Source organism: Perissodus microlepis, chromosome 1, assembly GCF_051167445.1.
Source record: "Perissodus microlepis isolate ML-2025 ecotype Zambia chromosome 1, ASM5116744v1, whole genome shotgun sequence".
NCBI classification, from domain to species: Eukaryota; Metazoa; Chordata; class Actinopteri; order Cichliformes; family Cichlidae; genus Perissodus; species Perissodus microlepis.
This window is the reverse complement of record NC_140461.1, coordinates 742,869-765,483: the sequence shown is the minus strand read 5'-3', so window position 1 is coordinate 765,483 and position 22,615 is coordinate 742,869. Positions and strand designations below refer to the sequence as shown.

The 22,615-nt window shown below is 47.6% G+C and overlaps 1 protein-coding gene across 6 annotated transcripts in view; it reads left to right on the top strand.

Moving 5' to 3' along the window:
* znf536 (zinc finger protein 536) overlaps positions 1-22,615 on the top strand; it is a 199,424-nt gene that overhangs the window by 166,278 nt on the left and 10,531 nt on the right. Inside the window, exon 7 of one of the 6 annotated variants that reach the window (XM_084925590.1) lies at positions 10,887-12,649. The exons of the other annotated variants lie outside the window; for them this stretch is intronic. Coding sequence (XP_084781716.1) covers positions 10,887-11,029 — 143 coding nt within the window. The 3' untranslated portion in view covers positions 11,030-12,649. Of the gene's footprint in view, positions 1-10,886; positions 12,650-22,615 lie in introns of those variants that run through there. 6 annotated transcript variants of the gene reach the window in all.

Sequence of the window (22,615 nt, the reverse complement as noted above, 5' to 3'; positions counted from 1 at the left end):
CTCCGGGAGTTTCAGGCGGGTCGTAAATGACGTCAGAAGCATTTTTAGCGTCGTCCTGCGGGAACGCTTGGGAAAGATTCTGATTATTTTTGATGTCCGGGAAACATTTTAGGAACAAATGCGCTGAATCAAATCAGCTGGTGTGGAACGTGTCCTTGCAGAGGTCAGAGGTTATTGGATGGATCTGCCAAAGTGTGCACGAGTGTGTGCACGTTAAATCAGAATAGAGGTTCTGTTGTTTACAGTTTTGCTCTTACAGCACGGCTTTTCATCATAAAACTATAAGTTTTTCCAGCTTTGAACCAAAACAAACAGCAGCGTCTGAAGTCGCTTTGTCAAACGGGGGCGGGGCCTCGCGGTCCCGGACAGAGGACAGACCTGAGACAGACGGAGAGGAATGGAGGCAGCGGTTGGGGAGGGAGAGGAGCGGTGTGGGAGTGGGGGTGAACTTGGAAAGGTTTCGTATATCATAATTATCCCGTTAAGTAACGGCAGAGCGGCCTCCCCAGGGGAATTCGTCTTAAATGGAAGATTTGCAAGGAGAACGGGTCAGAGAGAGAGAGGAGCGGCTCCGAGTCGGCAGGAAATCCTGTTTACATTTACATAATCATATCAACACTCCTTCGTCTTCATCGTCTCGCTCTCTGAGAGGAGATGAGGAAGGGCTCGGGGCCGTTTGTTGCCACCGCTCCTCTTTTTTATTTTCTTAAAGTGCAGCCAGCACCTCCGTCCTCCCCCTCCCCTCTGCCCTCCTCCCTGAGCGAGGGGATTTCTCAGACCTCTGGCCTCCTCCCCTTGTTCGTCTCATAAATAAGGCATGGCGTGCCGGGCTGCGTGAGCCTTAATTGAGATCTGCTAAGAGCAGCGAGCAGATGTTTGTAGCAGCAACTGTTGAATCATCAGAGACCTCGGCGAGCCACGAAACATCAGCCAGGTGCTCCACTTTTTAATTTCTCACTTTTTTATCTCTTTACATCAAAAAGCTGAGTGTGTGTGTGCGCAGACAGAAACATGGGTTATTAGCAATGCTAAACTGCTGCAAAGCGGCTCTGTCTTCATGGAAACAAAGACGGGAGCAAAGAAATCTGGAAGAAAACCCGGATCAGGAGGTCATGGAGGTGTAGAGACGTGTATGAACATGTCTGTCTGATTATTATTGGATGTTTGAATATTAAAAATAAAAAAGGGAGAAGGAGCAGCATGAACGACGCCTCACTTGGATCCATGATAACAGTTTGTAATGTGAGTTTATGATTAAAGAAACATATTCCTGTATTTATTCTGTACAGCTGTGAGCACAAAACGGGAACGCTGCATTAACCTGCAGCTGTGGGAAAAACAGGCCTCAAGAAATGTGCAATGAAGAGCAGGTGGGAGCTCAGTAATCCAGGATATGGTTGTAATCCTAGCTTAATCTAACTCCTATTAATCTGGTTATTTCCTAATAAAAATAAAAAACTTGTGATTCCATGCAGACAAACATCTGAGAATACTGATTTTCTCAGGAAAGCAGTGATTTAAAGACCAACAAAGCCGCATTCAGAGCAGGGAGGCACTAAAACCTGCGGTTTCTCTGTCCTCTTGACGCTCCATAGAGGTCCCAGCATGCCATGGGAGTGCTGGGAACGCCACGACTTTATTTATACAGCAAGAAACAGAAACAAGAACAGGACAGGACGGAAAGAGGGCTCACCCACAGCCCCCCTCTAACTCATTAGGCAGGCTAAAGCTCAGATCCTGTTGCGTCCAACCGTCCATCTGACTTCTATTTAAGCAGATGAATTACAAAGAACTTAGACGCTATCAGAGTAATCTGAGTATTCTGGGATTGTTACTCTGTGACGCGTACCTGTGGACCTTCTGTTTTCGTTCCCTCCAGTGTTTAATGGCAGATCTGATTTTCTGGCTGCATTGATCTCAGTTTTTACAGACCACAGCAGAGCACTGCTGCCCTATATATGCTTACTGGCCTATATACTATTGTCCCATTTGCTGCTTCGCTTTGTGCCGGTGATCCACATACATCCTCCATAGTGTGTCATCTCTCTCCTTCTTTGCTTTGGGGTTCGCTGGCACATCAGCAGACTCCTGCTCCCTTCCCATCTCCCATCTGGCTTCATGCCACACCGAATTAGTAACCAGATATGTCACCGCCACTGAGCTGCTGCCGAAAACACTGTCCACTTCTGGGAGGGCCACGGCTTGCAGATTAGCGCCTACAATTAATACAGTGGACTCTCGGGGAGGCTGTCTGCTGTTCGGGGCTCTGCTAAACGAGGAGAGGCGAGATGTTTGCGGCACGATGAGACGGCTCAGAGACGTGGAAACGCTCAGTCATATTCTAACTCTGAAGGTCACGAAGCATCATTGACGCTGCACAGAGTATCGCTTCACGCAGGGGCTGAAAATCAGGCTGGGTCCCCCATATGGCCATATATCCACGTACACCTGTCTATCTGTGGCTGTTCTGTAGGAGGCGTCACGAACAGACTGATTAAAGTGCACAGTGTGTCGGCGTGGATGCTTCGCAGAAACAGGAAGTTTACCAAATATCTGTATCTGAGAGTTGCTGGTCTGCCGCTGCTTCTGATTGGCTAATTGGTTGATTTGTTTACTGCTTTGTCTCCATTTGTGAAGAGACTACAGGTATCCTCTGGTGTACTCATAGCTGTCAGCTGTGATAATGGTGTTAATGGTGACAATGACGAGGGTGACGATGATGATGGTGGCAGACCCCGCTATCTCAGGCAGATTTTACTGAAGGTGATGTGAGAGGAACAGGTTAAAGCACCAGAATCACTCAGAGCTCGACCCTCAGACCTCCACTTCTTCTTCTTCTATGTTTAGTTAGGAAAGTAGGGCTGAGACGTCAGTGTGAGTGTGGGCGGGGCTTAAACCGTGATGTTATGGAAGGATATTATTCTCTTGAATGACACCACTTTGTTTAATTTCTTCACTGAGTTCTTTTACATTTCAGATATTCTACTTTATTACTCGTGTTTCTCGTCTTGGCTGCAGGAAGACTTCCGATACTGTAAATCGCATTTTATCTTAGCTTGCGTTTGTCGTCGTCATCTTCTTCTAGCATAAGTAAAAGTCCTGTGATATGCCTGCAGTTTGTTTGTTAGTGGGTGGATCAGAAGGCAGAGGAAACCCCAACGCTGGGCTTTAATCAAAGTCAAAGCAGCATCGTGCAGCAGCTCGGCCTCCAGCCTCGGCGTGGGTAAGCTCGGTGTCGGTGTTTGGCGATGAGCTCGGCCGTCCGTGTTGCTGAAACAAGTGAAAGGATCTCTTTCCAGTTTATACACTCAGCTCGAGGTTTTCTCGGCGCTCCGCAGCCTTTCTGCACATTCCTGCACCATTATGTGACACTGTCGCTGAATAAAAGGGCGTATTATGTTGCAGCCCCCCCCCCCGTAAAAGGGCAGAAGTGGACCGGGTTTTTATCTGCTGAACGAATCAATCAGGATTATGTCAGCTGAAAGGAATCACAGACTGCAGTCTCTAGGCCTGTCTCGGTGTGTGTGGCAGCAGGGATGTGTGATGGAGGACAGCACTTGTTGGATGCTAACATGCTCCGCGTGGTGACAGAGATGTTATTCGGGGGCTTAAAAGCAAGAGTTTTTTTTCTATTTATGTATTTCCCCACCCGCCGCCTCCACCGGCCCTCTCTCCTCCTCTATGGGAGGATTGGAAGGGCACTAATTATCATTTCAGCAGAAATGATTAGGAGATCAAACAGGGATCGAATGCCATTTCCTTCCATTAATGCCGGGGGTTTAGAGTGCCTGTCAGGGCTCGGCTTGTCCTCGGGCCTGCAGGGAGGAAAAATAACAGGGGAGGATGGAGGAGGGGGCGAGGGGTGGACGGGACAGGGTAGAGGTTTGGTAACGGAGAGACGACAGCTGCTCAGATAAAGACGTTTAAAGCGGGGCACATTTATTTTTCCCAGAGAGCCAGAGGCCGCAGTACTGCCCCGACCAGCAGGTGTCGCCACGCAGCCCGAGCCGCAGATACGCGGGGAGAAGAAGCCAGAACCAGAAGAAGGTTCATTTAGTTTTTGCACAAATCTCGTCTTCAGGCCGCGGCAGCACGTCCGTCTGTGTAACCTGTGACTCTCGGAGCTTCGGCACTGATACGGCACTAAACGATCGGACGCTCACGTCTGTCCACCAGCAGGTGCACGACTGGTGGCAACATGAGCATCAGTTTACGGTCCCCCAGCCGGCGTGTTTTTATACTTATTGTATCCACTTTGCTTTGGTTTTATGTGATTGAAGAAATTTGTGTGCAGCTCTGTGATGTGATTCAAACCACACCACCCAATCAGGAAGCAGCGTGAGCTCCTGTACGTCCTGCAGGACGTCCTCGCTGCCAAAGAGACGACACTGATGCATCTATGTTGATTCTGTCGATTCTGTTTATGTCTCACATCTGACCTGCACACTGAAAGAAAGTGGTAACCACGGCAACCAATAAAACCTTAAGCTTGACTTTTGAAAACTAAACCGAACAAAAGTCGAACGACCGTCAGAGCCGACGCTGCAACATGTTTAACACGTACGTTTGTGCAGCCTTTCGCACCATTAACAATCATTACCTGGAGGTTGGTGATTGGCAGCTATGCGTCTGCAGGGCATCGGCCGGGAGCACGGATGGTGCTGTGAACATAGCGACCACGCCGACACGGTTAAACTCAGCCCACGAAGTTGTGACGCCGACATGCTGCCAAACTAAGTTTCCATTAAAAGCGCGATCGAGCGAGGCTGGCGGTAGATGAGCGGATGGAGAGCGTGCACGAGGCTGCGACGGTTCGTGCACGTCAGATGAGAGAAATGTCAAAGAGAATGTGAGAGATGACCTCTGCGCTCATCGCCCATTAATGACCCTGCAGCTCCCAGCTTCATTTTCCCTCTCATCAAAAACATTCAAAAAAACATTTCCTCCTGTCTGCAGCAGTCATTTCCCCCGCATTGTATTTATGTATTGGAAAAAAAAGGTAATAGATCAAGCACATTCCATTATTCTCTTATAAGATCATTAGCAAATATAATTAGATATGAAAGAAAGTAATTTGGAGAGAAGAGGAGAGAAAAGCGCTATCAGGCAGAGAAGACAGATTGTAGCATCAGAGTGTTTGGGCTTAAATTGCTCAGCGGAGGTATTATCACGCCGGCAATCTTTTAGCCTCAGAAACAGTTTTGGAGACAGACAGCGAAAGATAGAAAGAGGCCACTAACGCTCACTTCATTGTGCCCCCCCCCCAACACACACACACAACTGCAATCATGCCTTCCTCCATCTTCACTCCTCTTCCTCTGGATCCCTCCATCCTGTCAGCTCAGAGTTTGAGTGAGTTTATAAAAAGAAAACAAGCTGCCATGGAGTCATCACCTAATCACCCCCCCCCCCAAGCTCTGGCTTTAAATCGCAGGAACAACAGAAATTGCCTTGAAGTCGCTCGATGAGGAACCTTCTCGCTGCGCCCGCGCACGAGCCAGCGTCACTCTTTGTTGCACCTCAACGCCACGCTCTGTTTGTCTAATAAGGATCTGAGCGCAGCACAACAAGCTGCCGCCACTTCTCCTCACCCGCCTCCTTCTTCTTCTTCTGCTTCTTTAGTAGTGCTTTGAGGGATCGGGGGAAGGAGGGGGAGGAAGGTGGGAAGGGTGAAGAGGAGGGGTGGCGGTGTGGATTTTTCTAGTCTTTTGTGCGAATCACAGGGAATGGTAACTATAAACATCCTGTATTCATTAAAACCATCTAAAAATACAATTTTGGAGGCAGAGGGGGCGCGGGCTGCGCTCACTTCCTGCGCCGCTCCTCCTCGGTGTATACAAGCCTGCTGCTGCTCATATTTACATATTTAGAAATGCCGGGCTGTACAATGAGGCGCGCCGCTGCCAACGATAACACTCTTTGCCGCTTTGAGGCCGGAAGCCTGCGACAGGGAACAAAGAGCCACCGGCAGCATCGCATGCACACGCGCAGGTCACCTGTCCGAACACGCCCCAGTGTGCCAAGCCCATTTGTTCCTGCTCAGCTCTCGCAGGGCGACTTTGCACAGTTCAGAATAAGCCTTCTTTCTGTGACACTCGGGCACAGGCGGGCTGGTCGCTGTCAGGCCCGCTCAGGGTCAAAATAACACGATCCAGAGCCGCTTCTGCAAGGAGGCCTGGAGCTCACGTTCTCTCTGGAATCAGCCGTTTTAGCTCCTCCCCCTGAAAGCCAGCTTTCTTCTGATTGGCTGAGCGCTGTGGGTGTTGAATAACACCTGTCCTACATGGGATCCCGCCTCCTTCACGGCGTGGACGTGAACATGAGTACGAGAGCTCGGACGAAGTATTGCATTAATTGTGAGGCTGTGCTGAAAGTCTGACATGAAAATGTTTCATCTTCAGTGTGACGCAGCTGCGTGACCTTTATTCCTTTTTTCACTTTTTCCCACTAAAGCAAAGAGAAATTTAAATCCTCTGAGCTCAAACAGACAAGCAGCTGCGTGTGTGTGAGTGCATGTGTGTCTTTGTGAGAGTGTGTTTGTGTCTGCATGCGTGTGCATGTGTGTGTCTGGTCCCCACAAGTTTGAAGACATTTTTGAAAATGTGTTTTTAGTGACAGGCTTACAGGTCAGGGGCTCGGGAAGCATTCAGTCAGATTTCAGATATGAACCTGACATGCGTGCGTCTCTGTGAGAGTGTGCGTGCGTGTGCATAAGTATGCGTGTGGTATTTTTGCAGGCTGATGTTAACGTCAGGTGATCCCTCTGAGACGACACACACTCGTCCGCGCGCACGCACACACCCACGCCGGCGTGTACTCCCCGACACATGCTCAGTGCAGCACCGTGCCATCGCCCCCCCATTTATCCATTCTGTTAAGCATGACACATGTATTAACAGTAGATGGATCCTGGAGCTGTGTGTCCTCACACCATATGTTGAGCTTTCCCAGGTCCTCTCCCGCCGGTGCCGCCTCATGGCGTGCCACAAGAGGGCGCTGTGGTGGCTCGGGCCGACGTATAGATTGTGTGTGATGTTTGTGGGGCGGGCGTAGGGCTGTGTGCGAGGTGCGCTGGCCCACAGACGGCAGACTGTCTGAAGGAAACAAACAGATAAGACTCGCATTCATGTGAGAAATGAATGCCGGGCAGGTTTCTGTGAGGTGCATCTGCCATCTACCCGAATGGGAAATTAAAAACTGTGAAGGGAAGTTATGCTAAATCTATAAAGTTGGCCGGGAAAGCGCTCCCCCCTCACAGCGGCAGTTGTTTGGGGAGAAGGAGCAGCGTGCTTAAATAATAACATTCCAGGTGGCTTAGTTAATGAACAGTGAAAATCAAATATGGAGCCTAATCTGGAGCTCGTTACAGGAAGTTTCTTTACAGGGAAGTCAAAGGCAGGAAGTGCCCTTGGGGACAGACTAAACACTTTTTGAAGCTTGAAAACAAGGAAACTTTATTTTGGGTTCGTTTTAGAGGTGTGGGCTGTTCTCACAGCAGACCTGGCACCCACAGTCGGAGCTCGGATCCTCTCGTTAGGATCGCATTTAATGTCTCGTGTGTTTAATGTCCATGCTGCGACTGGAGCTCTGCTCGCTCATCTGAGCGCTTCAGCATCTCATTTCCTGGTCTTAGATCGCCATCGTGTGGCTGCAGGTGGGTATGACACCAGTGAGGAGCCATGATCCGGGTCTTTTCCTGGCTCAGGAGGGGCCACTGGGAGGTGAAGGCTCGACTCACAGCCCCTCTAATCATGTGATCACTAAGCAGCCAGTCAGAAGCAGCAGTGTAAGCTCACATTTGTCTGCTGCAGGTGTTAACAGGACCTCTGTTACTTTGTCTTTAACATTAAATGAGTCCCGTACTTTTATTTTTAGACATTGGTTTGCTCAGTATCACGCTGCTGTCCTGCACAGCAAAAATGAGACCATTTGGCCCACAACTGGGTAGACACATGAAACCCCCCCCCCCCCACCACCAGTGCTGTGGGTTTTTTTTACAGAATGAACCTTTCACAGCGTGAGCGCACACACAAGAATGAGTGTTGTGTTTTTGCAGGCACATAAAAGTACGGTTCAAAGAGTGTAGAAAAAAACAAGCAGCTGAAATTATTTGTGAGGTTTTAAAAACAGTGAAAAATCAAATAAAATGTGGAGAAAATACCTTTGGTGTCAGTCTTTGTTCGTTCTGAGGAGATGTCGCTTCATGTGTTTAATGACACGAGGTCCACGTGACCAGAAATCATCTGAAACTGAAGCTGAGCTGAAAAGAAAGCGAAGTCTGTGTTAGAGCAGATGCTGATTCCTGCATATGTGATGTGTGAGTAAACTCATCTTCAGCAGCGTGTAACTAAAGCTGTCACCACCAGGGGGCAGTGTTTCACAGCAGTACTACACAGTGTGTTTGCTGATGTTGGTAAACAGACTGTAGTCAGCAGGATTTATATAAAAGACAGAAATGAGAACCTGCATGAAGATCAGTCCAGTGGTTTTGGCCTCTTTCAGCATCCTTACACTGTGTGATGTGTCCTTGTTGGAGTTTGTGCTGCCGTCTCTGTAGAAACAGACACGTGTCACGTCTGTGAGCGTTTATACATGATGTATAATCTTCTTTCTGGCTCACAATGACTTAATATGATTCATGAGAGGCACGTCTGAGAGATTACAGGCCAACAAGTCATGAACAGTAGTTGAACACGGTTAAGTCTCTCTGCCACACCACAGCTCACACAGTTACCACACAGGGCAGCAGCACCAAGTTCCACAGTAGGTGTCCCATACGTGTCGTTCTTTGCCGTGGTTGGACGTGCAGATAGGTGAGCTGCAGAAGCGAAGCCGGGCGCCGTCGGCCGTGGCGCAGAGCAGACGTGTAAGCGTGACGGTTCTGTTTGGTTGCAGTTGTAACGCGGAGCGGGGAAGCACGTGAAGTGAGTTTGCTGGGCTCTCCTCCCGCCGCGCAGACAGTCTGAGAGTTATTACTGGCTGCTGAATCTAAGAGATGTTTTATCATGTTATTAGCTCTTTATTTTCCCTCTGTTACGCTGGCACTTCCTTTCATTTTCATATCCATTTCCATACTTGTGAAAGCACAGCTCAAATAAAGCCGTGTTTTAATTTGGTTTTGTCAGATTCATAACGCCACTTTAAAAGAACATGACATGCAAATGTGCTCAGCGGTGTTTTATTGCAAAATAATTTTCAAAGAAGTTGCTGAGGGAATGAAAGTGTGCAAAACCGGGAGGGGGGGGGGCTTGTATTATTTAGTGGCCTCTGCTGTGGGACCTAATTACAGTTATGCATTTCTTACTGTATCACAGAGACATAAAACTTTTTTTATTGCAATTACTCACTTCGCTTCTCGCCACTGTCACACTTCCCGTCGCACTTATTGAGCTGGGCGCTGGGCGTGAAAGGCCTGCGCTGTCGGGACTCAAACGTGTTGGCGCCTAATCTCGAAGACATCGTCCCAAACCCCCAAAATGACAAAAAAGGAAACAAACAGCCGATTGGTCGACCCACCGACCTCGCTCATGCTTCAGCCTCACAGGAAGCAGAAAGGCAGAAAAGAAGGTGATGCGTCTGTTTTACATCTTAATGAGCCCGAATCTTTCCGAGCAACTGCGCCGTTCACGTATCAACAGTGCACGAGAGCCGGGGGAGCGAAAATCATTCAGAACTTCAGTACTGAAAAGAAAAAAGATTAAATTGATACCCACGTGTTTGTTTATTGGACAGAATGACCCTAACAGTGTCACTGTCCTGCCTGCTGATAGGCCGAGCGCCGCTTGCACGTTTCCCATAAAACAGCTGAAACTGCCTCACATGCTGCTCAGTCCAGCTCACATTCATCATGTACAAGGACCTGCATTCACACACGCACACCAGAAAACTTTCAGTTGTCCAATCTGAGCATCCTGACTGATGAATACTGTGTGTGCGTGAGACAGTGATCATGTGACGTCCAGCCTGACAGCTGCTCACGTGCACAGAGCTCACAGGATCAAGACCACGTGTTGTTTTTATAGATGGAGGCTCAAAATGAATGTGTGGAGCTCTTTGCACGGTTCTTATCCAGGACAGATCCTCAGGTACACGTCAGACTGAACCATGACCTTTGACCCAGTAACACAAATGTTCCAGATGAGTTTTTAATAAAGAACAGATGTTTCCATGGAGACCGTGTGGTGATGCGCTTTCAGGGACATTTTTAATAATTGTTCTAAATTTATTCTGAATGTGTAAACAATGCACTAAAATCATTGAGGGAAAATGAATCCTGCACAAAGTAACATCCACCTGATCCAGTGCATAGACGGACCTCTCAGTCCCACCCTTCTCCTACAGTTCATCCAGCTTCAGCTTCCAGACTGATATAAAATGGACAACAACAGAATATAAACACTACAAATTATTATCATGTTCTTTGTTCTTATAACTCTGTGTGTGTACGTCCACACGTCCATCTTTGTCTGTGTGGCCTCAGCGACCAGCTGACCGCCGTGCGGACGTCACTGTTAGTTACACACCATGATGTTTGTCCATGTGCGTGTGTGTGTGTGTGAGCGTGTATTCGTATCTTTGTGGGGACCACAAATTAGAAGTTTACTATACTTGTGGGGACCAGCAGCCCTTATGGGGACACAGTCCTGGTCCCCATAAGTTTGAAGACATTTTTGAGACTCAAAACGTGGTTTTATTGTCAGGGTTACAGCTGGGGTTACAGCTGGGGTTACAGCTGGGGTTACAGCTGGGGTCAGGCATTCATTTCTGATGGTTAGGATAGGGGGCCAGGGAAAGCATTATGTCCCCACAAACATATGAAACCACATTGTGTGTGTGTGTGCGGGTCCGTGGTGCTAACCTGCCTCTTGTTCTCTCATTGGCCGTAGTGCATCTGTGGGTAGGAGAGGAGGACCAGCCCATGACCCATGACCCCACGCTGACCCTCGACCCCAACCATCTTAACAGCGACCTTAACAACCACCCTAACAACCATAATGTAGGCGACGCCCACGCTGTAAACAAAGAGTAACGGCCGCGCCGGAGCGAGCGGACGCTGGTGAGGATGGAGGCGGTGATGAGGAGGATGAAGGTTAACGAAGGACACACTATATCAGAGACTTTATTTAAGATGAGAAAACACAAACTACCGTCAGAGCGGCGCCACGTGGACCTAATGACTCTCACAGCCTCCCGGACACTAACGCAGTGGACTTCCTGTTTGTCTCTGGCGCTCTGAGCGCCCTCCCCACCCCCCCGACCCGTCTTCTCTTCTTCTTCTCCTTCTTTGTTTTCTTTGGATGAAACTACCTGTTAGCACTTCCTGTAAGTGTCCCTGAAACATTCCTCAGCTTAGAGACGCTGTGTCCTTTTTTAAGGTGTAAACTTTAAATCTGCACATTCCCGCCATGCAGAGGAGTGGCTGCCCGCAGGCCACGCCTCCCGGCGACGGTGGCGCGAGGATGATGCGCGCGTACAGGTTCAGCCCCTCCCTCCGCCTCCGTCTGTTTTTCTGTACCGTACTGTTGTCGCCGCCGTCGCCGCCGCCGCCGTCTCGAGAGAGCGACGGCAAGAGGCAACAGTTTGAGAAGCGGGCGGCGTTTTCAAGCGCCGCGTCCTGTGGAGCTGCGGCCGTGTGTAAAATACTGCCACCATCTTTGTTGCACAGTGTTACCGACTACTGAAGACGACGCTTCGATGTATTTACTTTACGAGGAAAAAAAGAAGAAAAACTGGAAAAATGCTTATTGTGTATAGCCTTAGAAACACGTCCCCGTTACTGCTTCAAAGCTCCGTAGCTGTGCTCGACCGTAGGCCGTAGGGTTGATTTTCTTTGGATTTTCATATGTACTGTACATGAATAATGCCTTGTCCATTTACCGATGAGAAAAAAAGAGGAAAAAGATGACAATCGTCTCCTGTGCTGCAGACATATTTGCCCCGCCCCCTCCCCGTATATACAGAATCATTATGCATAGAGGGACTCGTCCTTTCTTCTTTCTTTGATTCGTTTCGATCTCCCGAGTATTTTGCACTGTGACAGTATTATAAATCCAACCTATACAGTACAAACTAGCTAACTAACTAAATGAAGGTGTGTGTTTGTGTGTCCCTTGGCATTGTGAAATGTTTCTACGTCATTTTTTGTGAACCCAGAGAAAAGTCTAAAGCGGTATGTACAGTCCAACTATAAGACTTCTTTTTTAGTTTACTGTTTGTGGCTTCTTTTGTATGCTGACCCCTGACCCCTCCCCAACCCTCAGCGTAGGCCTGCTGCTGCTTGAGCCCGGCTGATCGTTCTCTGCAGTATATCCTCCCGTTTTTGTTTCTTTGATTTATGTAGATGGCAGTAATCTTTGAAAACAGAGGATTCGAGATCAAACTAGTGAGAGTGAGACGCGAGGAGGAAATGCTCGAGGAGCTTCGGAAGCGACCTCCGACCTTGCTCTCTGTTTTCCAGCCGTGTAAAGATTCATCTCTGAACCAGCTCCGATGATCATTCCACCCCACGTATGATGTACAAACCTGTCTTGTGAGCTCCACACTTTTCTGTTTGCTGTATCCTCATGGCAGATGCTTCGTTTTGTAACTACTGAACTGTACTTATAATAAAAATAAAATGTATTCCAACTAAAAAAGGATTGTCACAGAGCACCCGCCTGCTTCCTGTTTCACTTTCTTCTTCTTTCTTTTGGGTTTGTCGCTGTGGTGTCACCCCTCCGTCAGCTGATGTTCCACACCTGAGTGAAACGTTCAGCTTTCAGGAAGCTTCTTCGTTATTTTTCAGGGCTGAAAACACTGAACCCAGATCAGTTCTTCGCCGCCTGCAGGAGCGCTGAAGCTGTTCTCTGAGCATCGGTGTGACGATTCACGTCTGAAGCAGAGCAACCAGCATGTTTGATCTGGTTCTGATAATTCACTGCAGGATACGTGACAGAGTGCATGCTGGGTAAAGTTTGGAGGCGCCGTGTGGGACAGGTGTCTGCTCAGGACAGGTGAGAGCAGAACGCTCTCCTTTTCACCTACGTTTGATACCAAGGCCAGCTTCTAGCTTCAGGGTCAAAATCATTTTCTAATAAAGTTATTTTATTAACATTAACACAGCATCAGAGGTCACATGTCACAGTTTGGACCGGGTCGCAGCTGACCTCTGCAGGTGGCTTCATTACATATATCAACATCATACCACAAAAACCAAAGAAGCCGCGAGAGCCTCACTGAGAGCCTCACTGAGAGCGTGTTACAAGAAATCAGGACGCTAACATGGTGCTGGTTAGTTACCCATGAAGGCGTCCTTTAAGAAAGAAACTTCGGGTCCTCGGGCTGCTAGAGCCGACACGCCTGCCCTTCAGGTTTGTGTTGACCCAGACTTGGGTCTGTGAGAGCAGGTGAAACTCCGCTCAGACCAATCCAGGTGTGTCACCTCTGGAGCTGAGGAGGGGCGGCTGTTCTGACAGTCAAAACTCCAGTTCACTAAACCTCTAACCAGAGAACCGGCTGATGGAGTAAAAATCCACAGAAACGCAGTTCGTCCTGCGTCCACTCGCACTTCACCTGCTCCATGAAGCTCCAGGTGAACGATCCAGGCGCTCCATCATGTGACCGATCAGATTATTGATCCAAGATGATCAGCTCCGCTCACAGTTCTAACAAATATTCATCATCTCAGAGATGATCCGAAGCAAAGCCTCACAGCAGGACCCCAAACAGGGTCAGGCTGCCCGGGTCAGTGCCCGACTCACTTTTAAAGGGATCAAAGCTCCCACGCCTGTTCCCAATAAAGCCACACACACACACGTGCGCACACACACAGTGAAAACAAGTAATTTCCTGATAGCTCTCATATCCAGCTGTGAGTGTGTCTGATTAAAGAACACATTAGGCCATCTGTGTGTGAGAGAGAGAGCTTTCCCTCTCATTTAACTGCCTCTCTTTCTTCAGATTTTTTGCATTTTCGCTGCCGCGTGTGTGTGTTGTGTGATGACGCTGTGCAGTTGTGGCAGTGTGTGGTTGGTCACCGGGCAGATGGTGGCCTGCAGATGAACCGTCGTCTCAGCCTGTAATTTCCCTCTGTTTCCGCCACATTAGTGCCGAGGCTTCACAGTGCAGCGCTGCACTTTCACCACCAGAGGGCGCCACAGACCAGCTGTTGGGACAAGCCGGCCGTTTCTGCACATGCTCTGTGGACTGGTACGCTTCGGTGCGGTGCTGTCCTTTCTCCATGGTATCTTTAAAATGAGCTCTCGCTCTGTTGGTGCGAGTTCTCCATCAGGATCTCTGAGTATGAGAAACAGAAGACAAAGAACGCATTAATGTTAAAGGTTTTTTTTGTTGTCTTTTTTAATTCATCAGAAATTTGTGAACCCTAACATCTGTCAGACGTTTGCTTCTCCTTCCTGTAAATAAGAGTCGTCAAACAGAAAAGCGCTATATAAATGCAATCCATTATTATTATTATATGGCCTGCAAAGCCGAGGCGGCACACTGGAAGGTCCAAATCCGGCCCGCTGGGCAGCTCTGTAGAGCATCACCTGAGCTGAACGTTTAACCTGAGACGGCCGAGGTCTGACGGCTGGACACGCTGGAGAGCCGAGGTTAAATCTGAAGAGTTTTATGACTGAATGGAGGGAAACACTGTGGCCACTGCTGTTCATGCTTTGTAGGTGAAGGTGTATTAGTCTATGATCACCTGGTGCTGGTGTGCTGAATAGGTGCTTCCTCCAACTTGATGAAGACAAACAGAGGTCTGTTTTTGAGGCCCTGACAGATTTGTGTCTAAGGTAATGGAAACACTGAATCTTCTATCAGGAACGTTGGGGTGAGCTCGCCTGCAGTGAGCTGGAGTGATGTTTGCGCCTCTGTTTCAGCACGTCTGGGTTACTGCAGACGTGCAGGTTGTTGAGCGTGGCGCTGCGAGGCTTCCTGTTACCTCCAGAGTTCACGTTAAGATTCTGGCTTTGACTTTGAAGCATGGACGAGGACCGGCCTACAGCTGTGAACCTCTGCCTCCACTCTGCAGGTGCCCGAGGTCATGTGACCCGGGTCTCAGTCTGTTTCCTGTTTGAAGGTTTCAGAGTGACATGCTGATGTGGCGTCTTTACCTTACAATAAAGCTTCTTCCTAATGTGAGCTGGTGCTGTGACACTGAACTGTTTTCACCGCTGTGCAGAAACAGAAACAGCACCACCGTCAGACTCTGCAGATGCAAGCGGTCAGTAAGACCAGAAAACAGATCAGTATGCACCGCGTTCATACATTTTAAGACTGACTGTGTTTAGGAAGTCAGACTGACCTCTGTGGAGTAAAGATAAGAACACCTGTCAAAGGTAAATACTAGGGGTGCAATGATATTCGTATCGATATTGAACCGTTCGATACAGTGCTTTCGGTTCGGTACGCATATGTATCGAACAATACAAAATTTTAAATTTATTTTATTAACTTTTCTTCTGACGATGCTGTCTGTGTTGAGCGCTCAGTGGATCTGCGCTCGGCAGTGCAGCCTAGGCAGAGTAGTCGAACGCAGATTCACTGAGCGCAGGGCAAGCTAGCGAGACAGAAGCTAAGCTCTCCTTGCAACATGGCAAACTGAACCTCCCCCACCCTCATTCAGATCTGGCGTTTGGAACTATTTTGGTCTTCATGTGACGTATGACCCTGAAGGTAAGCGCGTCATGGACAAAAGTAAAACAGTATGTCGGATGTGCCACGCAATGCTCAATTACATGGGTGGGAACTAGTTAACTAGGCGTTAACGTCATTTCAGATTAACGCTGACAGCACTAGTGGGAACACAACGAATATGACTGCACATTTACGCCGACAGCATCCTAGTGCAAAGACAAGTGGAAGCAGACAAAAACAACAAGCACACATGCTGCACACATGCTACAAACTTTACCCGAGTCATTTAGACAGCCGTTAGCACAGGATTCTCCTTATGGGGACCTGATATGTTTAATATGCTGCTGAGAATATAGCCCAGAAGAAGCGTATAGTATAGCTTTTATTTTGGAAAGAGCCATTTCTCTGTAATAAACTCTCTTTTCCAAAGATGAGTGATTCCTCGATCAGATAGATTTATTTTTTTATTACTTTGTTGTTTCAGCAACATTAAATTTAAAAACTGTACGTTTGAGTTAAAATATATATTTATAATTTTAATAAATGACAAATTAAAAAGGCATGAACATTTTTTTTGTATCGAAAAAATACCAAACCGTGAATTTTGTGTATCGTTGCAGCCCTAGTAAATACCTCAGAGAGCAGAAGCTGAACAGCCTCCGAGGCTTAAAGCAAACATGTGAACTGCTCATGTGATTGTTGGGTATTATTGTAGGGTCTACCTGCAGCACTGTGAGGTGACTGTTGTTGTGATTTGGTGCTGTATAAGTAAAATTGAATTGAATAACAGGACGTTTAAAATTTCTTCTGTAATAAACACGTTCGCGCACGTTGAAGCCACACAGCCCGCCAAAGCACGGCGGTTTAGCTGTAGCGCAAAAACTCGTTCCTCGGAGTTCTGCTTACACAAACGTGCATTCTTTTATTTAAATAAATGAATTTTTGAAGAACAAAAGAATGTCAGTGCGGTTCTGCTGATTTCCCTTCTGATGATTTCCTCAGCAGAATTTTGAGATTTCAGGGCTCTGAGAATTTTAATCACAGTTCTGTTTCCAAAAAGTGACCAGCAGACGATCAATGAAGAAAAATAAGGGGATGATTTTAAGCAGGACTTAAATGCTAATGTGACAGTGCATCCTCCTGCTTCCTGCCCAGCATCTGTGTGTGTGTGTGTGTACTGTGGCCTCCCTCCCTCTCTCTCCTCAGCTCTTATGAATCGATGATCATGTGGTGTAAGGGAGATAGATGGCCCCCAGCTCCATCGTGTCTCCTCTAATTGTAAAATATTAGTTACATTAGACTCTGGCCCATGATTAATGGAACTTATTTGGAAGGTGGACTCTCACACACACACACACACACACACACACACACACACACACTTTCTTCCTCGCTCTCTTCCTGAAAGAATTGAGTGATTTCACTTAAAGTGGACAAATAGGCTTCCCTCTGCAGGAAAGAGAAGAAGAGGAGGAAGATGAAGCAGAGGAAATGACGGAGGGAGATAAGAGCGAGGGAAGAGCTTATGAGAGGGGGTAAATAAGAGCTCCACTTGGGGTTTAAGCTTCTGCATGGATAATTCTGTTCGCAGGATCAGACGATGAAGAGCTCATCGTGTTTACAAGCTGATCGCTGTGAAAAAGTATTTTAGTCTGCACTGACGCTACCTGCCCCCAGAATATCCACACAAAGAGCTCGAGATGACTTCACAACAGTGTGGTGCGCGCGCACACACACACACACACACACACTCATGTAGTAAATCCTACATGCAAGGAGACGCCTTGAAATGAAACCTATAAATACCACAGACTGTATGTAAAAGATGGACGAACCTTCATGAGCAGGAACTCTTAAACCTCCAGTCTTTATAATACCCAGCAGGGGGCGACTCTTCTGGACAGATGTCTGTGACAAAATGAGCCTCTTGCTCAGGTGAACATTTTCCTGATGAGCTGCTGTTTCAGGTCAGAGTGAAAAAACGAGAAGATGAACAGGAAGCAGGGGAGGCTTTAGGGTGGGGCTGACCTGTGATTGACAGGTCTCGACTGCAGACCAATTCAGCTCCATTTTATTTATACAGCGTCAAATCACAACAACAGTGTTTCAAGGGCTTTATATTGTACAGTAGATCCTACAATAATACATACAGAGAAAACCCAACAATCATATGACCCCCTATGAGCAAGCACTTTGGCGACAGTGGGAAGGAAAAACTCCCTTTTAACAGGAAGAAACCTCCAGCAGAACCAGGCTCAGGGAGGGGCGGGGCCATCTGCTGTGATTGGTTGGGGTGAGAGAAGGAAGACAGAATAAAGACATGCTGTGGAAGAGAGACAGATTAATAACAGGTATGATTCAATGCAGAGAGGTCTGTTAACACATAGTGAGTGAAGAAGAAAAACTCAATGCATCATGGGAATCCCCGGCAGCCTACACCTATTGCAGCATAACTAAGGGAGGATTCAGGGTCACCTGGTCCAGCCCTAACTATATGCTTTAGCAAAAAGGAAAGTTTGAAGCCTAATCTTGAAAGTAGAGATAGTGTCTGTCTCCTGAATCCAAACTGGAAGCTGGTTCCACAGAAGAGGGGCCTGAAAACTGAAGGCTCTGCCTCCCATTCTACTTTAAATACTCTAGGAACAACAAGTAGGCCTGCAGAGCGAGAGCGAAGTGCTCTAATAGGGTGATATGGTACTACAAGGTCATTAAGATAAGATGGGGCCTGATTATTTAAGACCTTGTATGTGAGGAGCAGGATTTTGAAGAAATCCTTGTTGTATTTAAAATACGTGGAGGGGATGCAGAGGTGTAACAGTGTCTGGGTCTGATCGGGGGTGAAGCTGGTTCTGTTTCCTAAGCAGGGGTCTTGTTGTAGTCATTTTCTGACGGTCTCCACTGCCTCGGTTGTAGGTGTGCAAGTGAAGACAGAGACCACATGAAAGGACGGTTTCATCTGCGTCCAGCGTAAGTTTCTGGATCCTGTTGGTGAAGTCTGAGGAGTTTTTCCCCACCAGGGGAGCAAAGATGAGGTGCTTGGAAATGTTCAGGTGTCTGAGTTTATACTGCTAACCGTGGGTGTGACAGGGACTCCGTGTCAGTGTGGGGATGGTTTTCAGGAGGTGGGTTCGTCCTCTCAGTGCTCTTAATGCTTCAGACGGTTCGGACAATTTCATGCAATTGTCTGACCCAAGATGGCAGCTGGGTGGTTAATGGTACAAACAGACCGCCCAAGAAGTCTGAGCTCCAGTTTTGGTGCAGAGTGAATTTTGGGGACTCTAATTAGAAGTTACATAGGAGGTTAAAACTGCATTTAAAGAGAAAAATTATTATTTTTTCATTACACGTGTAAAATACACGCTTTCCATGTTTCTGCCTTCTCTAAGCGTTCTCTAACTTTGAGCTGCGGTCGCTCCGTTGAGGTCAAACAACGTTCACGATGATGAATGTGGCCGAGTCGCTGCCGCCGCTGCTCTTTGTGTCAAAGTGTGAGTGAGAAGCAGGTGGCCGCCATATCCATCAACCCTCCATTTTTTTATTTCCTTTCTTTCTCTTTATTGCTGAGAGACATGGATAACAGCCCCCCCCCCCCCCCCCCCCACCCCACACACACACACACACACAGAGTGAAAAATGATATAAATCAGTGAGTGGGTGAAGTTTGTTTGCTGGACCAATGAAGTGAAAAGTGTCTGTGAGTCAGAGAAGAAACATGCAGTGAACGAGTGAAACAGATAAACCACAGGAGCACACGACGGAGTGAATATAGTGCATGGATGTAGTGAAGCAGGACATGCAGAGGATTGGTGTGACAGAGGAGGACGCTGGGATAGGAGGAGGTGGAGGCACATGATCTGCCGTGGCGCCCCCTAAAGGGAGAAGCTGACAGAAGAAGACGTGCGAGCCAAACTGAATGAAGTATGAAAGTGAGGGTGAACTCTGTCAGTGAATCAGTGAGAATCACTGGTTGGTTTGTAACGTGGGCGTGGCGGACTCTGTCTGGGTAGGAAGCGCTCTCCCCTTGGTCGCTGCTGCAGTCTGTTACCTAAAAGTTGAGATAAGTTTAAGGAGCTGGCATCTGTCACCGATGTGCTGGGTCTCCTTCTGCTGCTGATCACTTCCTGTTTGTTTGGCCTTTAGGCTGAGAAACCACAGAAATGTGCAAACGTCTGTCAGACGGGGTGTGTGAGCTACTTCACTCTGATTCGGATGTTTCCATCCAGCAGAACTGCGTTAAACACGGGTTAAACGTGTCCTGTTTAAGTACCCAGGCCAGCGAAATGCGACGCCAGCGAGTCCTTCATGAGCGTCCATATGGGATGAACTGAGTGTCATCATCGTGCTCAGCAGTCAGGGTCGTGGCACAGATGCCACAGGTGTCCTTCAGTATTAGGCGTTGATAGCAGAACTTCCTGTTTTCACCTATCCAGGAGACTGCATGCTCTTCTGTGTTTCGCTCTTTCTGCTGATTTGGTTATTTTCATGTTTCAATCAAAATCAGAAACTCTGCTTGGTGATAAACGTGTCAGTGATGTCATAACCCGGGCACATGACACGATTCGACACCTGCGGACCAGGCGCTGCTCATTCACAGATACCCACAGCTTTGACACACCTGAAGCCATGGCAACAAGAACATGACGGACGCTGTGGTCAAAACTTTGGTACAGGTTTCTGTAAGTGATCCTGTTATCACATGACAGCTTTACTCCAGTCATGTGACAGTTACCTGAGGTGTCGGCACGAAGAGCTCATCCAGGTACATGCGTGCGGGAAAGGTGCACGTACATCGGCGAAAATGCCAGTTTGCAGGCGACGAAGGCAAAAGAGGAGTGAGTGAAGCAAACCGTGCTCAGCAGCACAAAAAGAAAATGAGTCGACTGCAGAGAAGCAGCACGGAAATATTAGGAAGGGAAAGAAAGCTATTCTGGGTTCTTATTAACAGGTCCTACTGGTACAGCAATTAATAATCCAGTTCTGTATTTAACAGGGGACCCGGTCCCCGGTGGAGACGTTTTAGCTGGCTTTGATGCTGAAAGAGCTCCTTCTCCTCCGCCCGCTCCCCCCACAGCTCCTCTCCTTAAGTGCCTCCCCTGGTGTTATTTGTGTGTTGGTTTTCTCTAGTTAAGCTAGGAAACAGACCAAATCTTTATTCCCCAAACTTCAGGCCAATTTTCTATCAACAAGCCCGATCTCTGAGGGAAATGTTCTTAATTCATCAGAGGAAGGAGAGAACAATCAATTCCCTTCAGGCTGTTTGAAGTCATGGAAATATATTTATTTTAGGATCACGGCGGGCTGTGGGAGGTCTGACTTTATACATATTATATATAAGAATAATGATTTACCTGAACGTTGAAGGACTATTTTCATGTAATTCAGAGTTTCACTCGCTAACCTACCTGGTTTCATTTGAGGTTATTTAAGAGAAAAAACAATGAGGTTCTCTTACATGTACATTGATTAGTTGTAATTACATCTCCCAGCAAATGAATGTGTTAAACTTGAAACGAATCCATTAAAAATACATCGGATCTTTAAATAGTGGACTGCTTCTTACACGGTGCTTTTCTGCTCGAGCTGAGCGCTCAAAGCGTTTTACACAACATGCACAAGCCGACCGAGGACGTCTGACATGCAGACTGGAGCAGACAGGGATCAAACACCAACCCACCCATGGGTAGACGAGCTGCTCCACCCTCATCGCTGTTCCACCTGGTTGTGTTTCATTAGTAACCTTACGAGCTACTTTTAATTTAAAGTTCAAACTGCTCTTTAAAACTAAATATCTGACAGTTGTGCATGAATCTTTTCCTCACGATGTCTCTGTCCTCACGTCCATCTCATCGTCTTCCTCATTTAGTCCCGATATTGTTGGAATTCCTAATTGTCAGCAGATTAAACCTGTGACCCTCCCGTCTCCAGACAGCTGACGACGAGCCAACGAAACCACAGCAGCAGCTGGTTATAAGCTAACATTATTCGTCCCGAAAAGTTTAATTACATTCTCACATCGCATCAGAGTTTATTCTCTGACAGTCTGCTGTGTTATTAACAGCAGCTAACTGCAGAAAAGTTCAACAGCTCACCTCAGCACGGCTGTGAGCTTCTCCTCGACTCGTATCGGACTCTGACTGGACACCAGCTGAGCCCCACAGCCTCCACTCACACAGAAACCTGTGGACATTATCAGGAAGCTGTAGTTTCGCTGGTTCAGTGTCTGTGGCCCTCGGTGTAAATTGAGTTTGGCGTCCCTGCCCTACAGTGCCAGACAGAACCACAACCATCAGACTGTGGGCTTTGGTGATGGTGGGAAAGAAGAACACCGATCAGTGCATCATGGGAAGTCTCCCAGCAGCATCACTAAGAGATGTTTCCCTGATCCAGCTCTGACCTTTGGCCTGAAAGCTTCTCGTGTGACAAGCTGCTGGACGTGATGGTGCCCACCGTCCTCATAAAGTGAAACATACTCCTGAAAGTGGTGGAAGAATCTCAGCTCAGTAATGCTGAAACATCACACTGACCTGTGTGATGTTATCCTTGGATCTGGTTAGTTGTTGGCACTTGTAAGTAAAGTGAAAGCGGTGATGTCAGCGGGGAACACCTGTTAAAAGTCCTCAGAGTGGCTGTGTCGCGTTCCTGTGCCTTGCTGCAGTTTGCTGAGTAATGTATGTGCGTGCAGGTTATTGGACAGATGGTTTAGCACATTTAATTGCTCACACCTTCTGTGAGTCTCTGCCTACAGACCCTCTGTCTGCCTCCTCCTCCGTCCACTCACACGCTTCCTGAAATAGTCCATCCTTCAGTGCAAGTTTTTACTCTACAGAGCCTGCAGCTTCCTGCTGTTAGTGCAGCGTGACAACACGCGTGTGTGTCTTTGTGTGTGTGTGCGCTTCAGGGATTCGTAACTCCAACGTGAAACCCTCCACATGTGGTGACTGCTTAAACATTTTCTCTTCTCCTCTCAGATATATTCCAAACACACACTTCAATA